Below are 18,704 nucleotides of genomic sequence, written 5' to 3'. Positions count from 1 at the left end.
CTGTCAATCAAAGGTGCTAAAACCCTCAATTGAAAAATATCCTCACCCAATTACCAAATCGGTGGAAACAGTGGGCCTCGTGTTCGGCCAATCGAAACCGAAGACCCCTTTCCGTTTTATCGTGATCGTCCCTTTTATTTCTTTGGCTCGACGTCGTGCAACGCTCGCATCCGCAAAAAGGGGTGGCCAGCGTACCGTTCGGAAAATGTGGTTCGAAGGTTTTAATTCAATTGACCACCGTACAGCCACCAGACACTCGGTGTGCTTCGGGACATCCTTTGCGTGCTTTGCGATGACAGTGGGGGAAGAAAAGAACCAGACGGAACGATCAAAATCCCATCGATTATCCTTTCGAGCCTTTCTCCAGCTCGGGTGTGGTGGTTTTGAAGGTGGTGATGGCGGTCTGTGGTTGCGACCGTGTGGCGTCGTAAGGACCGGGCACTCTACTCCCTTTTGGGCTTATTCTACACGTGCCATAAGGGGTTTATCTTCACCCGTGTTCTGGATTTTGCAAAAACGCTATAAGGACACATGTCTCAAGCTTTTGGTCCTGGCAATTCTTCACGAAACTGGTCACTACATGGTTTCGCTTGACTGAATGGGTGATTTGTCTTCAAATACCCAACAAATCGAAATCGTTCTTGATACCCAGATACGTTTGGTTTTTGTTATTGTGATTTAAATGTGAGTCAAACCGTTTTTACGAATTTGGCATTCGAATGGCTCCATCTTTTCAGTGGAGTTGGAGGAAGCCTGTTGAATAATGCAAGGGTGATTTGCGTCGCTGTTATCAAAAATGGTATACATTTGACCAATAAATGAATCTATTTCCATCACTTCAGTTTCATTGATTTTGAAGACAATCTTCCCCAGAAAAGTAGCAACCCAAAGTCCTACAAAACGATTCTAAAAGCCTTGATTTAAAGCATGTTACAAAGGTAACAAATGAATACAAATGTGTACAGATTTGATTGTCAATCCAAGGCAATATTGGTCGCAAAAATAAAATTGGATCGCAAAAGATGGAATTTGATCCCGGAATTCGCCGAACTCGTATCCAACAATCAACTCGCAATAAAACCGGCACCGCACACTGGTCGCCTCACGAAACCGAAACCAATCCGCTGATCTAATATCAATGATTTATCGCTCGTACCGCACAGTTTATAGGCTGTAAAACTGGGTGATTGAAAATCCCTGAGCCGGTTCCTTGCGTGGTTCCGAAGAATTCCACATTACAAAATCCGGCAGAAACAAAAGGCAGAGCATTTTAGCTTTGGGCGCTACTGTGGACAAGGGTTAAAATATGTGCTGTGTGCCCGATATTTGTAGACACTTTGCCGATTCCGGATTGCGGTTGTAACCGCCAATCAGAAAAATGTGTTACCCTACTAAAAATAGGGGTTTAGAGTAGCTGCTTTTCTGTGGGGAACGCTTCATTTCACCCAAAAAAAAAACACACTACAGCAGCAGCAGTAGTCAGTTATGATTTTTATGAGGTGCAATAGATGTCCAAAAAATAAAAAAATGTCAGGAAAAAACCTACCTTTACTTGCGACTCGGTCATACCGAGCGCGTACGCCAGCTTGGCCCGTTCCGGTCCGGCCAAGTATTTCGTCTGCTCGAACGTCTTTTCGAGGGCGAATATCTGCTGACCGCTGAACGTGGGCCGGGTGTGCTTCTTCTTGCCGTCCTTGTCCTGGGCGTGATGGTTCTGCGACAAGCTGGCGGACACTGTGGGGACACAAGATGAGGAGAAAAAAGAGTCAGCAAAACGTAACGGTAAGGGGGGGTATTAGAATTCGCTTGTCCAGAAATTGGAGATAATTAGACGTGTGTGTGTTTGTGAGTATCAAGACCATACGGTATAGACTGTTGGTCCTCTAGGTCCTCATGAAGAAAAGTTCCACATTTTTCCCAACAAATCTCAACATGTATGCAGACAACGGAACAACGTCACACAGCAGTAGCAGCTGTTACCGACGTACGGCCCACACCGGGAGTATGCGACGTGCGTCGCATTCACAAACAGCTTGGCCCCTGGCGCGTCTTGTTAGCAAGGTCGTTACAAGCTTCTCGGTATTTTAAGATTATTGCTTACCACTACTGGTGGCATATTTTGGAGCATTTTATAACTTCATCTCGGATCGTCTACGGAGAACGAGGACGAGTGCTGGGGTGCGTACCGAATTTGGCCATTGTTTTCCGTGTTTTGCTACGGGTTTGGCTCCTGTCCTTTTTGGGGAAAGCTGTCAAATTACATGCCACAGTAATAACCGCTACAAACGTGCTCTGTGGCATTTTACTGTTACCATTCGCAGCGAACACGTTAACACTTCAAATGATTAACGAATCTTTAAGGCAAAGATTTTTAGATCGTGTAATCTAATGATAGTAACTTATTGAACAAGGGCAAATATTTGTTGTTTACAAACAATCAATCAGCTTTGTTTATAGACGCCAAAAATAATGGATCGTTATTTCAAAATAAAAACGTTGGATCGGATAGCTCCTGTTATAGATCGTCAAGGATCAAATGAAGTTAGACCATTTAATCAATTTGTGCAAGGTTAGATCCCTTAAAATATTTGAAATCATTTCAAGGATCTATTTGTAGAACAATGAATTTATTCCAATTTTTGCTAACGAATTGTCAAAGTTTTCGGATCTACGGATCCGCACGGATCGCTAAATAAAACGGTCACAAGTACAGAAAATTTCAATTAAAAAGCCATTAATCCTGACCCGATGAAAGCAATTTTCCAAATATGGCATAATGATGAGACGGCTTGATGGAAAATCTTTCCTTGGTCTTTTTAATAGTAGAATGCGAATGATTCTCTGATAATAATATCATAGAAAAAATTATTTCAGATACCCATTTAATGAACGTTTTATAGAGGCCAATATAAGGAGTAACTTTCAAATCCTTTAAGTTGATCATACAATCATTCCGTTACTACATTATATCCGTAGCAATATTATTGCTCACACAGACACAGCTTTCTTGGTGAGCCTTGTAATGCCGTCCTTTATCCTAACCCCGTTTGATGCAATACGCTCAATTCCTTGTGAATGAAAACCCAAAAAGTGCAACAAAAAAACGAAAACACAACTGGTGAAAATCGTTAAATTAAAGCTGCTACAAATCCTTTAAATCTCATTTTTCACCATAGTCGCTTCCTACATAATATTTTTTCAACCCACACGATGAAACCAGTCTGTCAATGGACGTGGAAAGGAAAAGCCTCTCGTGAAGATAAAAACACGTCCTAGAATACGAGAAGGATAGCCAAACACCGAAATGCCACGTGGGCTGCAAAAACAGCAAAATAAATTGGCTAACAACGAGAGAATACCGTCGACGATAATCGCGCGTACAATATTCGGCCGCCACCACCATCATCACCGGGTGAGCTTTTCCCGGGGTTGAGCGCTCCCGTTGATCAAAAACGCAAAGACGACGATGACGATGGTGATGGCGATGATGATGATGTTGTTGTATAGACCCACCGTTCGGTGTATTTCTGTATGAAACCATCCGCAAGAAAAAGGCCAACGTACCACGCGCCAAAACGTGGTCACAGCTGTGGCGATCTGTGGTAGTGGTGGAAAAAAATTAAACCCCGAGAAATGCGTTTACGTTGTAGGAATGTTTTAGATGCTGATAAAAGTAGGACAACAGACATGGTGGTGCACAGGAAGGATAAAATATTGGAAAATCTATATCAAAACATTGGTTTCGATTGAAAATCACAACTTCATAAATCAGAAAAGAATGTTTTAGCAATGGCAATGAAAATAGACCCCGGAGTGCTCGGAATTATATTGTGCATCAATTCTGATTCTTAATAACCTGTTAATTCATCTTCTTGACAGAGGCTTTCCGATCGAGATTTTCCCCAAAGATCTGTTGGAAGCTGCTAAGGAAGCTGCTTGGAGTCTATTTGACCAATTTGACGACTAACTCTGAACCAATTTAAATGGCAAAAATGCTTTTTCTTAACCAGTTTTTTTTTACGTCAAAGCGTTGATACAGGGACGAAAAATTCACTCAATGCTGTCAAATCGCATTTAACCTGTGTGAAACTCAACTTAACTCGTCAAAACGCATTGTTAGGATGAATTTTTTTCTAAGTGCATGTAAAATTTCACTTAACGACGCTGGCTTGTTAATGTTTCACGGTTGTAAAACTTTGCTGTCAATTCAGCTGTCAAATAACGGATTTATTTGAATTTTTGTCGTTAAATAGAAGGAAGCTTTCGTTTTAATTATGTTTTGGGTGTTATTTTTCGATTTTTGATTTCGATTTCGAGTTTCAATCGATTATTGAACATTCTAATTAATTTATTATTGCATTATTTTACCTAATCCATAACTGAATCCATTTTTTACCGATTTTTACGCGCGTCAACAAATAAACATTTGACAGTTCTTAACAACCAGTGCAATGTGTGTGTGTCGTGTAGGAAAAGCACGAGGTCAGAAACATTCAGTCACTTGAAATGAAAGATTCAGATGACTGAAACTAGCTTTCGTTTACTAGCGCTTTGACGTACATGCGTAATATCAGCCTAGTTTTTTAATGCATACGTTAAAACAGAATAAATTATTCACCTGAATGTGAACCAAAATGCTTTGCACAAATCTCAGCTCACAGCAGGTGACGAACTTCATCAAAATGACAAAAAATTCCACCACATACATTTTACCATGAAACATAACCTCACTATAATCCTCCAAAAAACGCATTTTTAGTGCAGCATCACATACCAAACGTTGTGTTTGCAACTAATTTGTTGCCACACTTTCCTGGAACATTGTTTCCGGCGAACAAAACACTCGACAAACACAATTAATCATGGAGCGCTCCCGCTAATGATAGTCGAAACCAATTTGAATACAGCGTAAATAATGTCGATCTGTTTTATGCGTATCGTTTCTGAATGGAGTGATAGATGCCACTCGCTCGCCTTTTTCTGGCCACCACGCTGTCCGTGTCTCAGCGGTGACAGTGATACATTGTAAATGACGCAGTTGTTGCTGCCACCTTCAGCGGTTCGACGAAACCGGAAACCCTCTCCAGTCGCGAAATAGAGAATTAATATCTAAAACTAATGAAACTCTAATTAATGTCCCCAAAACTGTGCGCGGCAGCACCCGCCGTCCATGCTTCGTTCGGGGTAAACGTGGAGAATTATCATCGACAAAACGAGCGATTCGGAAATGACATCCACACCTCATGGCATGCCTTTGCTCCGTGGATGCCCCTGACACGATACAGCGAAACAGATAGGTGCCCTCCAATCCTTCGATCCAGCTTATTCGCGCGGAAGGATCGCACACTGGGGAAGGAATATAATTAAAGCGAAATAATTATGCCTATGACATATGAATGTTGGACCAAGATAATGAGAATCCGGCGCGCATCGTGGTGGGGTTTGTTTGAGCAAAACGGTGCCATTATGTGCATTCAATGGTGTACATTTTGTGGTCGACCACATCACACCGCAAGGGCAGTATCTGATCGAACACGCCCGCCGCGATTTGGGGAATGTCGGGAAATGAGGGCGAGGTCTCCGGGGCGTATGTCGCAGAAGGCATAAAACATCGATTCGGTATAATTATAAAATAAACGTAACATTTATTACAATTAAAACTACATAGATACGAGATGCGGGGATGTGATAGTAATTAATTGATCGGGTTTGCCATGAGACATCGGTTCCCGGCATGGAGCTCATGGATGTCCATCGGAGAATTTCGGTATTGTGATGATCGCGGACTAGTAATTGGGAAACTTGACGACTACGATAACATTGCACTAAACATCCGAGTATGCGTTATGCAGATTTATCATATGACAAGGGCATGATAGGGTAAGCTAATACTCGATTGTAGAACAAATTCGAATTATCTTGCACAATCCATGTTGAAAGTTCCATGTCTGTTGAAGTTTAAAATATTCCCAATGAAAATCTCATACAAACAGTCAAGTAAATTATACACCATTTGTTATCCAGATAGGCAATATGTTCTTTAAAATCCAAACCTCTCGGAATTTACAACGAAATCACGCCTTTTGCAGCCATTTTACGGTGAAATGCGGGTTACGAAAACATTCATTCCCAAAATCCCGAAAATCCGATCCTCCTTACTCTGCTGCAACCGAGCTCTACGGCGCAATTTCGGTACGGGACGGTACTGGATTAATTATTCATATTTCTCCACCATTTTAACCAACCATTTATATGTAAATTTTTCAGCTCTTCTTTTCCAAATTCCGGTACCGATGCCTTGGTAAGCCCGAACCCGAACCCCTTTTTGGCGCAATCAAGCAACAAAATTGAACCTGAGGAAACCCTTTCTCGGATCCTCGGAGCCTACCGGTTCTTCCGCCGGATTCACGGAACACGTTCCAAGGACTGCCATAGTGCCAACCAATTGGGAAAAAAGCCACCACCCATTTCTCGCGCTGATAGAGGGAACCCGCTTAAGGATGCCAAAGGGATGCATTTGGGATGCGAGGCAATTAAAACGGCAATCATAATTAAAGTAATGAATGCGATAAATATTTTACCCCCCGGTGGTAGCGCATCACTCCTTCGCTAGTGTGTCCCAACGCGAGCGAGAGTTATAACCTGGAAGATTTGTAGACAAACTACCAAAAAGGAAATGGTTCTTGAGAGCATTTCTATGTGTCGTAAAATAAATTCTCAGTCATTCTGTGTTGTGTCCTCCGTCCGTGGGTCTTCGATGTTTGGAGAGAAAAGTGCTCAGAGTTTATCGATTTATGATCTGCTGCTGTAACCACATAACTATACGCATAAAGGCCAACAGTAATGCTTTCCGCAGCTAATGCCATCCTAAAAACAAAAGGATCGAAGGATATCGAACCAACTCAACTCCATCAATCGCGCTTATAGTCAAGCCAATCAAAACCGTTGCTCTATTGTGGCGGAGAGTTCCATTTCTATCGAGCGCCACCAAAATGGAATGTTTGACCAAACGTCGAACAAACGATTACAAATGGGTGATAATTCTTTTACGACCATTACTGCCCATTCTTAATAGGGGTAATTTTATGGGCTTTTGAACGACGGTGCAGCGATATAATTAGCGAAGCAAAAACCCGGAACGCGTCTTTGGACGCTATTTCCCAGGACCACACGACCATTGCGAGACTACAAGCTGAGTTGAGTAATTCTAGGGTTATGATGATGATCATCGTCGTGATAGTGATGATGTTGCCCATTCTGGGTCGTGGAGCTGACCATTGTTTGACCGGTTAGCGAACTATTGGTCAAGCAGCCAAAACAAATCAATTTTATGATTCCGATTGAGATGCTGCCGGAATGGGTTCCGAATTTCATGAGTGTGCGATGTAATATATTGGGGCCACAAACCAAGGGTCACAAATATTTGCACTAAAGCAAGAAGGACATCAATTAAAGGCCGTTTGCTTTCATGTCCAACGGTTTGTATATTGCTTCAAGATTTTGTTTTTGGAGACTCGACTCTATTGGACATTTTTTTCACCAAGACAATAATACACTAAGCATCAACAATTATTTTTTCATTTATTCACACAGAATTGATGCTTTAATTTCAAGGCTACAGCTTCATTAAAGTCGAATGAAAATTCTCCAACAAATCTTGGAAGCTCCCGTCCATACTAAAAACCACAAACACTGGTCAGGAGCTTGTACCACACGGCCACCGAAAAACTCTCCCCTAGGTGTTCGCGTAAAGAAGCTGCTACACCTAAACGTCAGCCCAACCTCCCACTGGATGTGTCCAAACATCATTAAACAGTGTAAAGTAACTAGAACGATAATGATAACGATAATCACCAGGAAGCCTTCGCCTGGCACCAACATCCCCCATCCCCATCGCCGAAGGCAAACACGGTCGAGGTTTGGCAAAGAACGACCCAACAACACCCATTAAAGTTGCTGCGCCTGAGCAAGCTGAGCGTCACCGTTCGAGTGAGCCATAAACATAAAAATGCTATATTAAATCCAACGCTGGTGGCCGATAGCGTGAAACGATACAGCGTATCAGGCAGTGTGGAACAATGTCGTCCCCTTTGTTCGTCCAATGAAGACAGCGCAATATGTTAACCGTTCCGTTCCATGCTAAGATGCCGATTTGCCCGCATTCTCTTGGCAAAGGTCTTTGTACGAAGACGGAAACGATCCACCAGAAGGAGAAAGAATTTCCAACCAGCTCCGGTAGCAGCATCAGTCAAGCGCAAGCACCATTCTGCTGCATAATGGCCAGCAAATGACGCGAAATACTGCGGAATTATAACATTTAATGATCATTAGTCTGGGAAGAAGATCTGGCGCAGCCGAGCAGGCGAGTGACACACCCGAAGGCCGAATTCAACACCAGGATATTCTTCCCGCCCTCGCAAAAGCAGCTCCTCAGCACATCCAAGCTGTCAACGTGTTTGGAAGGCTGGCACGTCAACTTCATCATAGCCGCATAGAACGATCGCTGAACGAATGCTGCATACTGCTTTTTGTCCTCCTTTTTTTTCTCTCGGGGACAGTCCGATACCTCCGAGACATACGAAAGCATGCCTGGCCACGTCATTATCGGCAGATGGTGCTTATTATATTAACGACACATCACGTGATGTACTCCCCAGCATTACATTTCCCCGCGAATCCGGAAAGAATCCTCCGGTAGGTAGACACAGTTGCTTCATCTTCATATTTGCTTGAAAAACGGCCCAACTTTAACACTCCTTTATTTCTTGGAGGGGGCCTTAATGATGCGCCGTGGGTGATTTGATGGAGCATGGATGAAACAATGTGATCCATTGCCGCAAAGTTTTAGACGAAAAACTTCAAACCCATATTCTCACGCGTATATTAACTTATCCTATCCAAAATGAATATCTTTCACTAACAAAGGAAATAGATTAAGTTAATAGCTTTTTGCTGTAAAGCAAGAAAAGTGAAGCATGTCAAGGGAAAAAGCTCCTTCGACGTGTTCTACGACGGGATTTCCCAACGGGATCGTTGCAAAAAAACGTACAACACTACCAAACATTTTTCCACATACGTTCTCATGCACATTGATATAAAAAGGGGAAAATCCTTGCGCACACACAGAGGGAAAAATCTCCTTCACCAGCACACGAACACACGCGCACCGAAGCTGGTGTTATCTCGCTTCCACAAGAAACAGTTCCTCGCAGCCCATCATAATGATCCTCATCCACGGTTCTCCGCGTTCTTACACCCCACCAACAAACCCCTCCTGAACTCCTGCACACACACATAAAGCAAACACACACACAAGCTAGCATCACACTAACACTGTTTGGGGTGATGTTTTAAATTTCCTTCCTTTTGGGGATGGTTTTTTGAAGACTCCGTGATTGGATGATTATGGAGCAACATCTTTACGGGTGGACTGGTGGGGCAAACGAGCGCTACCAGCAGGCAACGGTGAAAATTCATCTCACACACAGCTGTGTGTGCCAGGATCGATCTCAAGCCACAGAGACGGCTGCCGAAAAATGGGCTCCAGAAAAGCGACGTATCTGGGCGAGATACTGAATCTTCACCACTATTCACCACCGCTTTTATGTATATTTATGAGGGAGCTCGTTGGAAAATGAGATTTTTCTTCGAGTGTTTCGCTGTGCTTGTGTGTGTTTGAGCTCCATCCTGAGCATGGAAGTCACAAGGAACTACGCCATGTTGTTGTGTGCTTTTTTTTTCCCCTTTGTTTAGCGAATGGTGCAAATGTTTCATTTATTTATGAATGTATTTCCATTTTGCTTTAGCCACCCATCTTCATGCTCCGTACTTCCTACGTTTTGTTTTTCGTGCCGTTCTCCACGCTCAATCTATTTTCTAACACGTGTCTCGGTTCTTCTTCATCGCTTTATTGGAGCGCCCCACCCCAAACGCGCCACAACACGGGCACAACAACATTCCGAATACATATTTTTCCGGCCTTCATTTTCACCCATAGAAGACAACAACACATTTCGGGGCGGCAACGGAACGGCGCCATATAATATGCGTTTATGGTCATCAAATTTAAATCGAATCTCATCAACAAGATCCTTGGGCATGGATGTTGGCCCAGTTGGTTGCTGTTTTTTTTTCCCCGCCTCCCCGAAGAGGAAATGGATGGACACCGCCGGGCCGGGTACGGTGCGGTGGAGAATAAATGATTTGATGGTGTTTGAAACACTATAGACATAGTTTCGCATGGTTTGTGGAATGTTTTCTGAAAACATTCGACCACCCAAAGGCGCACCCCCTCGGGTGAGGTGAGGTATTCTAGGGTCCACGCATAAATAAGGAAGGAGGGACATTTTGTTTCAAAAAATAATCAACAAGGTATTTATGAACCCCGGCGAATGGGTCCGAGAGAGCGACGATATACTGCCGACTCAGGGAAAATAATGATGCCATCCGCAGTAGTTCAGTGGTGTAGGTCAGGGATTTTGGGGAGCTCAGGAATTGATCTAAAGATTATAGATCGTCAACGCATTATTTCTTACGTCAACGGCACCAGATAAACACTTTTTATTCCTGATTTTGTATGAGACGTACTTAAACACTAGCAATTGACTCAATTATCCATCGTTTATTACATTAAAAGTTGATAAATAATGACCCCAAATTGAACATTTTGCCGTACAATGCGTTAATCCTGAGCGAACAAGTTTGAAATTTGAAATTTAAGAAATACGTCGAATTAAGGATCGAGAGCGTTGTACAACCGGGAAATGCAACAAAAACTGACAAAGAAGGTCAAGGCTAGTCGCGCAACTGATTGAACAGTGAAAGTGTTGTCCAACCTGTACGCTAACGCTCTGATAAAGATTAAAAAAATTGAAGTCCAAGGGATCAGACATTTTAAGCCCAAAGTTAAGAACAATAAAAAAAGGAATTGGTCTACATTTTTCCTGAAGTCATACGGAGCTTCAGGCTTCCTCTCAACTAACAACGACATTGTAGTTAGTAGCCCTTGAGCTTGAAAAGCTGAAAAGCTTTCGAACTCTTTATCCAAAGGGTGACGAACATCCCAGAAAACAAGGAAGTTGTTGTCCTCTGGAAACTCCGTGATCATATCTGATATGAAATCTTTCACGTGACAATCACGCAGGACGCGCGACTGACTCAAGGGACTCCAAAATAACCTCAGCAGCGCTCAAACCTTATCTAGCTTTTCTGTATCGAAGGTGGTTAGTGTTGGACTTGTGATAGCCAAGATACCTTGAATTATCTGGGGACTCTTGCATGTAACTTACAGTATTTACTACTCTTGCACAGCATTTATGTACATAATTTCGTTGAATCATCATATTGAAAACTAGGAAACTTTTTATTTTCCATTTCCCCACACAACCTGTGCTAAATCCGTCCGTCAGCTAAAGGAGCTCATCAGAAAACAGATAGCTGGTGTTCATGTGTGTGAGTGTGTCCTTACATATGGTACATCAAAACCGCACACAAAAATCGCCTTTCTCCACCCGAAATGTGGATGTCTGTGTGCTTTGGTGGATTGCATGGACGGAAAATTCAAATCCCCCCCCTCTTTTTTCCCAAACCGCTTTGTGGTCGGTCCAGCACACGTTAGCTGCAGCCATTTTTATTCTCATTCACACACATGCGAAGTGCATTTTTTGCTGCAGCATGTGCAATGTATCTGCTTTGGTTTGGAGTGCTCAGTGAGAAAATTAACTTCGTAAGTTCGAAGCACCGTGGCGGTGTAATTGTAATTTGCAAATTGCTTTAATAAAGTTCGATGAACCTCGTGCAAACAAAGCGTTTACACGCGGAAAAAGGGGCAAACATGTGAAGTAAAAAAAAAAAAAACATTATACAAACAAACCATTTGCGATTATCAGCACCAGTGGAATACAAATGCACTTGCCGTGTTTAGTTGTGGCGGCTCCATATGGGTGTGTTTTGTAGTTTAAATTCTTCACCTCGTTAAAATTATAATCTCCTTTGTTTGTGTTGGAATGAGCAAAAAATTAAATCCGTTTTCTAGCAGTTAAAATGCTTATTTTTAAGATGAAAAATCCTTCCCCGTGTCCTTCGCTTGGATCCACACAAACACACCGTGCAACGAATAACCATGGCACGTTCGACTGTTAATTGCATGTAATAGAAATGTTTGCTCGTCATGGAATGCTGAAGCGTTCCGGTAGGGGTATGTGAAGGAATCGGACGGACGAGGAAAAGTCACAAACGATATACAGCAATTACCGTATGCTGATCGTATGCCATCGTGTGCAAGAATATGACGGTACAACACATGCTGTTTATCGAGCCACGATTACTTCCCGGGTGGAAGACTAACAAAAGGGAGGAGGCGCGCTGCACTGGTGGGGGAAAACATGACCTGCTCCGACTCCCCGGCACGGTTTAATTAAATGCAATAAAATTCCAACCCATCGGTGGGTAATGTGGGAACGCACGCTGCATATCTAAACAAACCCCCTGATGGGTCACGTGCCGCTGTACCTGTCGGTTGTGTGTGGGCCTGTTTCCGTTTGTCCTTCTATTAGCTCTGACTGACTGATGGTGACGATTGCTAATGTCTGATAAGGCCGAATCGATTGGCCAAGCCAATGGCGAGCTATGGAAAAAGGGGTTTGCGAGATTGAGATTTGACAAAAACTTGGGATAAAAGCGCCCTTATTAAAGATATTTACAAGCTTGAATCGGCATCGACTAGTAAGCTTCAAATAGTAAGCTATTTGTAACAGTTGAAGTGTGGATGAAATTATTTTATTGGCGAACCTCCCGCAACAAGCGCGGTGTCAGGTTTGATCGATTGGAATAATATTTATTTTTATTGCCAAAGCGTATACAATTGACGTGATAATGTGACGCATGGACGCACTATTGACGAATTGCTGATAAGCACTATTTATTTACCATCCATAGGTTTGAGCAATGAAAGTTTCCTATTGCCACTTATCATAGATCGATGTGTGATCGATTAATTTACCCTCGTGAGGTAACGACTGATGGTTTGTTTACGGCGTTTTTACGTACTTCAAGAATCGAGATTTTCCATCGGTTACTTGCAATCAGATAAAGAGTGTTTTCAACACCCTTGGTAAAGCGTATTTCACCTGATGAGTGAATTCTAGTCTTGTTTCGGTACGATACTACATTGTACAACGTAATTTACATTCGACTAATTGAATAAGTGTAAAATCCATTTTCCTTTCCCACTGGTAACTACACCAGCACGAGCTCTCCGAGCACGTTTATGATACAAATGCCCCGAATCGGCTCCACATGAAGCCTGGTGTTCGTGTACTTTGTACAAACTTCCAGGCCTCACACTCGCCTCCAAAATCTCGACCCCCAATGCCGCCCAAGAGAGAAAATCAATAAAGAAACAATTTAACAGCTGTCTATCGGTCAATTATCTCTGTCAAAGCATCATCACCGCACTTTCGGGCCAAAGGAATACGACGACGACGTTCCGCGACGATTAAAATCACAAAAGCTGACCAAACGCCCAACGGCCTTCTGTGTGCTTGTGTGCTTCAACATGTTTCGAATAATTGATGATACTTCCACCATGGGTTTACCGGAAAAACTGTCCAGACATGATCTGGCCCGTATGTGTGTCTATGTGTTTGTGATTTACCTCCCATAGTAGAACTTTTTGGGAACCTCGTCCTGCCGTTTTGCTGCAACTTGCGGCAACTTCATCAGCAAACGACAGGCGACTCGTAATTTCCACATCATTTCAAGAAGCACGTTTTACCGGCACCGTACTGACCGCTTGCGTCACTTGTGTGCAATAAACGAGAGAGCTAGTGTTGGGCACAAGCCCACCGGCAAGGTCCGGCTTTCAATTTTCAAAACCCACTGCTACTCCGCCCCAGCAGCAGCACAAGGCGGGATCATCATTATCCGGGCTATTGACATGCAATGGACGACTTATAATAGAGAGTCAAAAGTCTGTTAACGTGTGCCTCGGTGACTTCAGGGAGAACTTCCCGTACCCTTTCACGGCTCCCGTAGCTGCACCGGAGCACACAAACATTAGCAAAACAGCAACCAACGCCGAATGGTGCACTGGGGCCAACAGGACATGCATTTCGATAGTTGCAAACCTCTTAGCCGTAAGCTGTCCTTCACTGATTTCCATCCGGATGTGTCACGCATCAGTAGATTCTAAATCGTGACCATGTCTGTGGAAAATCTAGACTGCCGCCCAGGGAAGATACCAATGCCTGCTGCTGATACTGGATGACTTCAGATTTACCGGATGCTGATGCTCCCGATATTGACCACCCAAGGGACGCACATCTGGATGCATCAGATTTACACACCGAGCCGGGTTTTTGAACTCCGGGTTGAATAACGCTTGCTGCGCCATGATGCGCTTGACAAAGAACGGTGAGTGAACACATGCAATGTGGCAATTCCTGCTAATAAGTCGATACATCGGTTGTTGGACAGGCCTAAGTGACCTCTTTGGCACATGCAGGCACCGTCCAGTGTTCACGTACTAAGTGAGTAAAGTGACAAAGAACTATCGGACATGTTGTCTGCCGTGCCCAGTGGCTTAATGGATCGCTGGAACGGTGCCCAAAAATGGAAATACATTTGAGCCATCGAAGCCAACGTCGATACTGATGAAGAACGTTCGTTTCTCATTTCTAATTACGCCCTGAAAAAATCTGAACAAAAATTGAGGAGAGTCTAGTTGAAGTTAAGCATCCTTTTAACATTACATTAAACATCCATTTTTTTAAAGATTAAAATTTTAATTATGTGAAATCCTTTTTCTTAACATAATTATATGTCTCATTTGAAGTTCTTAACTTGCTTGTTAGGAAAAAGTATCACACAAATAATCATCCCTAATTACCATCGTCCAAAATTCATCATTAAAGATAACAAACGCAAGCAGTTTTCTTCCATTTACCCTGCAGGACACCTCACCATCGTAGCTAATTCCGGCCGATGCTAACAAAACACTAGTTAAACACCAATCACCTTCGAATGTTTCGAAACCCTCGAACAACACACGAGTCCCCAAAGCGGATCATCCCCTTCACACTGCATACAGTATTATTGAAATTAATGCGACGATATTAGAGCCCAATTACACGCACTACGAAACGCCCTTGCGTACCCTTTTTTGCGTGCACAACCCGTACCGGTTGTAATCGACACCGTATGGTAACCTCCCAACCATCGGTCCCAGCAAGCCGACGACATCGACAGCTTTTTTGGACACCGACGGCTTTTACGACATTCAATCATCGTTTTTACGGCGATCCATCAAATTTTCGATGATTAATTGGACGCACACGGGCGAAAGCATTTTATGGGCACCAGTCACCGGAAACTGAGCATATCATCATCCACCGTGCCGTGTCTCACTGCGCTGACACCAGGGTTTTTGGACACTAATTTCCCCCCGCCGACTCGTCTAGGTAATGTTGTAAAGGATACTTACTGGAACCGAGCCGATCACGCCAGGCCATCGGATTCGCTACCAAACCCTGCAGTCCGGGCCAGTACAGATGCGTCCGGTCGACCAGTGGGCCAGCGTGGGCCTTCATCGGACCGTTGGCGTGGTTTTGCGACAGATACTGCGCCATGTTGGCTGCCGCAGCGACGGCCGCCGTGAAGCGGGGCATTCCGCCTGCAACGAAAAGTTCAGCACGTGCGAATGGAGATTATTTTCGAGGTCGTCTAGTGTGCATCATCAAGCAAAACTGTTCTTGGATACTGTCAAAAAAAAAAAAAATTCGCATCGTATATTTACCTCCTAAGGCATTCAGTTGGGCGGTGGTGACGGGTGGTGGCCGCGACAATATCGTATCGATACCGTGCGGATTGCTGGCCGAGCTGGAGTGTGTTTGCGTCTGGGACACGGCCGTCTGATGACTGCCGGGACTCCCAGGCCCTTGCGAATGTGGCCCTTGGGTGGAGTGTTGCTGCGGGTGTCCGTGTTGCTGGTGCTGGGCCGCCTTCATCTCCGTCATTGAGTGAAGCGCGGCCAGCGGTGGACCGAGAAAGCTGAGCTGCAACTTGTGGTCCAACATGTCCGAGATCGTGTGCGGAGTTTTACCCTTCGACCCTGCCAGGTGGTTGTGATTTACTGCACCGCTACTGTTGTTGTTATTGTGCAACTGATGATGCTGATGGTGCTGATGTTGGTGATGATGGTTTAGCTGCTGCTGATGTTGCTGATGCGCTAGCTGATGTCCAACGGCGGACAGCGCGAAAGAAGCAACCGAAGATCCGGAAGCGTTCGACGGTTGATGGCACTGGAGCGATCCCGGCTGCGGACCACAACTTCCACCACCGTGGGAAAGATTCTCAGGACTTCGGGACGATCCAACACTATCTTCGTGAGGACTACCGGACAGCGGGTAGCTACCGAGTCCCACCAGCTCACCGTCCTTCGTTTGACTAGAGTATGACCGCGCACTGCCGAGTGGACTTCCGCACGATTCTTCGCGCCGATGCTTCGAACCGGACTCACGGCCTTCCGGTTCTGGACTACCGTCCGAACCGTAGTTACTACTGTTGAGCCTTCCGTTTACGGGACTGTTACCACGCGACCCGTCCTGCAGAATATTGATTTCGTCCTGGTCCTGGTCCGGTTTGTCCTGCTCGCCTCCTGCTCCGTAAGGAATCCCACCAAGCCCGGTATGATGGTCCGTACCGTCTGCCGCACTGTGATACGATCGTCCGTAGGGACTCCCTTCCGGCCCGTGCTGATCGTGCGTGGTGCCGTCGCGTACAATCGACCCAGATCCGCCCAGATACAAATTGACCGGACTTCCTGTATCGCCGTGATGTGTCGGAACGCCAGACCGACCGAAGTGTGCGTTGGTGGTGGCGTGCTGCGTAAGGTTCAGCAGTGAACCGGCGGCACCGGTGAGTGTGGCAGGTGGGAGTGCTGGATGAACGCCGGCGGTATCGTACGCGGTGGACGGCGACGTCGCCGATGGATCGCGGAAGCCGAAATTGCTGCCAAAGCTAAAGCCATGCGTTCCGAGCAATCCGGGTGATCTGAAGGCCGCCAGCGTCAACGCTTGGTACCCGGTGCGTACCGGGTCGTCAGGACCGTATGACTCCGTGCCCCCACAGTTGTAGGCGCTGGCAATGTTCAGCGCCTTCAATGCGTATGGCCACTTCGGACGAAGCAGAACTTGAATTACGCAATTGATTGCAACGTACTTGAACTCTGTAAAGCAATTTTGTTTCTTTAACTTAAATTAACTCTACACAAATCCACAATCTACATGCAGCACTTTTAACACAAAATTCACTACTTTTATGCACTTGTTTGTAGACTGCTTTTCGTAGTTTGTTATTCATTAATTTTCATTATTTGATTTTCACTTTCTTCTTTTTTTTATCACACACACAAACTTTGTTTCTAAAATTCCGTTACTACTGTTTGTTGTTTTCTCACTTTCATTATTAGTTTTGATTTCAGATATTCCTACTTTATTACACTTCTCTCGTATTTGTTTTCTCTTTGTTCGCAAGATGAATTTAATTTTGTTTCTAATGTAACATCACTTCACTTTTTAGATTTTCTTTTTGGTTGCACTTCCACTTTAAGTAGCTTTATCTTCTTTTTCAACAAATTATCTATCGATTATAAATCACCACAAAATACACCAAATTCACAAAAACAATTCCCTCGCGCACACAAGTCGAACCCGCACGCACACACAGAACACGCACATCCGGATGTTGCGAGGCAACGTGCTAGAATGATGTCGACCTTTGTAGTTCGAAACCGGATCAGGTAGGCCTCAATATTCTGTTTATCAACTTCACAAAACGAAACACACACACGCATGCACAATCACAACAACGGATACACACGCGCACACGCACACACAGAAAAACAATAGTGTGTGAAAAAGTGATCGTTCAAAATTGCGACTTTTGTGTACGCTTGGCTCGGTTGACAGTCGTAAGGATTAGAAATTTTGTCTCCGTTCCGACCGAAGACGACTACGACAGCGCGGCCAAAACGTCCCGTTCCGGTCAGTTGTTCAACGCGTTCTCAACAGCCAGCAGCATCCCAAACGGTACGGGAGAGCACGACGTTTGTGACGCGTTTGCTCCGCCCATCGATTAAAAAGGGATAAAAAGGTGGAGCACCAAAGTATGCTGGCGAAGCAGGTCTTTCGGGGTGTTTTTCTTATTTGTGTGTGTGTGTGTAAGTGTGTGTGCTAAAGTGAGAAAGAGCATACACAAATGCTGACTTGAGAGGATAAAATGGTATGAGAAGCGAGAAGGAAAAGCGTAAAGACCAATTTCTACGTTTGCGCACTAACAAGCCGCACATACACAGCGATAAATTTGGTCATAGTAGAATAAGGGGATGAATGTTGAAGCAGCATAGAATGCGGCACAAAAGCTCTCTCCTGCTCGAACAAAATGCCCGCGCCATGATGTGATGGCGCTTCTGGGGTAATTTTCCATTTTTTCTTTCTCTCTCTCTCTCTTTCTACATCATCCCCTCTATAAGGGTTAGGAAAAAAGGGGTGCAAGGAGAGAGCAAAGGAGAAACGGATTTCATTCGCAGTCAATGCACCAGTTCATTAATTCTTTACTCTCGTTCTCGCTCTTTCCCGTGTGCCGTGTGTGTGTGTGTTTCTCCATCTCTTACATCATCTGGCTCATCTCATCTTAAGCTTGGTTCA

General features: G+C 44.3%; 2 protein-coding genes across 2 annotated transcripts in view; both read right to left on the bottom strand.

The window, feature by feature from the left end:
- LOC126559083 (40S ribosomal protein S8) overlaps positions 1-18,704 on the bottom strand; it is a 269,441-nt gene that overhangs the window by 182,293 nt on the left and 68,444 nt on the right. The gene's annotated exons all lie outside the window — the stretch shown is intronic.
- The window catches only part of LOC126567173 (uncharacterized), a 57,931-nt gene that overhangs the window by 30,395 nt on the left and 8,832 nt on the right, over positions 1-18,704 (bottom strand). Inside the window, exons 2-4 of the mRNA XM_050223406.1 lie at positions 15,794-17,224; positions 15,482-15,670; positions 1,547-1,734 (exon numbers count right to left, since the gene is read on the bottom strand). Of these exons, the coding sequence (XP_050079363.1) occupies positions 1,547-1,734; positions 15,482-15,670; positions 15,794-17,224 (1,808 nt within the window). The remainder of the gene's footprint in view (positions 1-1,546; positions 1,735-15,481; positions 15,671-15,793; positions 17,225-18,704) is intronic.

This window comes from Anopheles maculipalpis, chromosome 2RL, assembly GCF_943734695.1.
Source record: "Anopheles maculipalpis chromosome 2RL, idAnoMacuDA_375_x, whole genome shotgun sequence".
In the NCBI taxonomy this organism is placed as follows: Eukaryota; Metazoa; Arthropoda; class Insecta; order Diptera; family Culicidae; genus Anopheles; species Anopheles maculipalpis.
The sequence above is the reverse complement of the archived record's forward strand: the minus strand, read 5'-3'. Positions and strand labels throughout refer to the sequence as shown.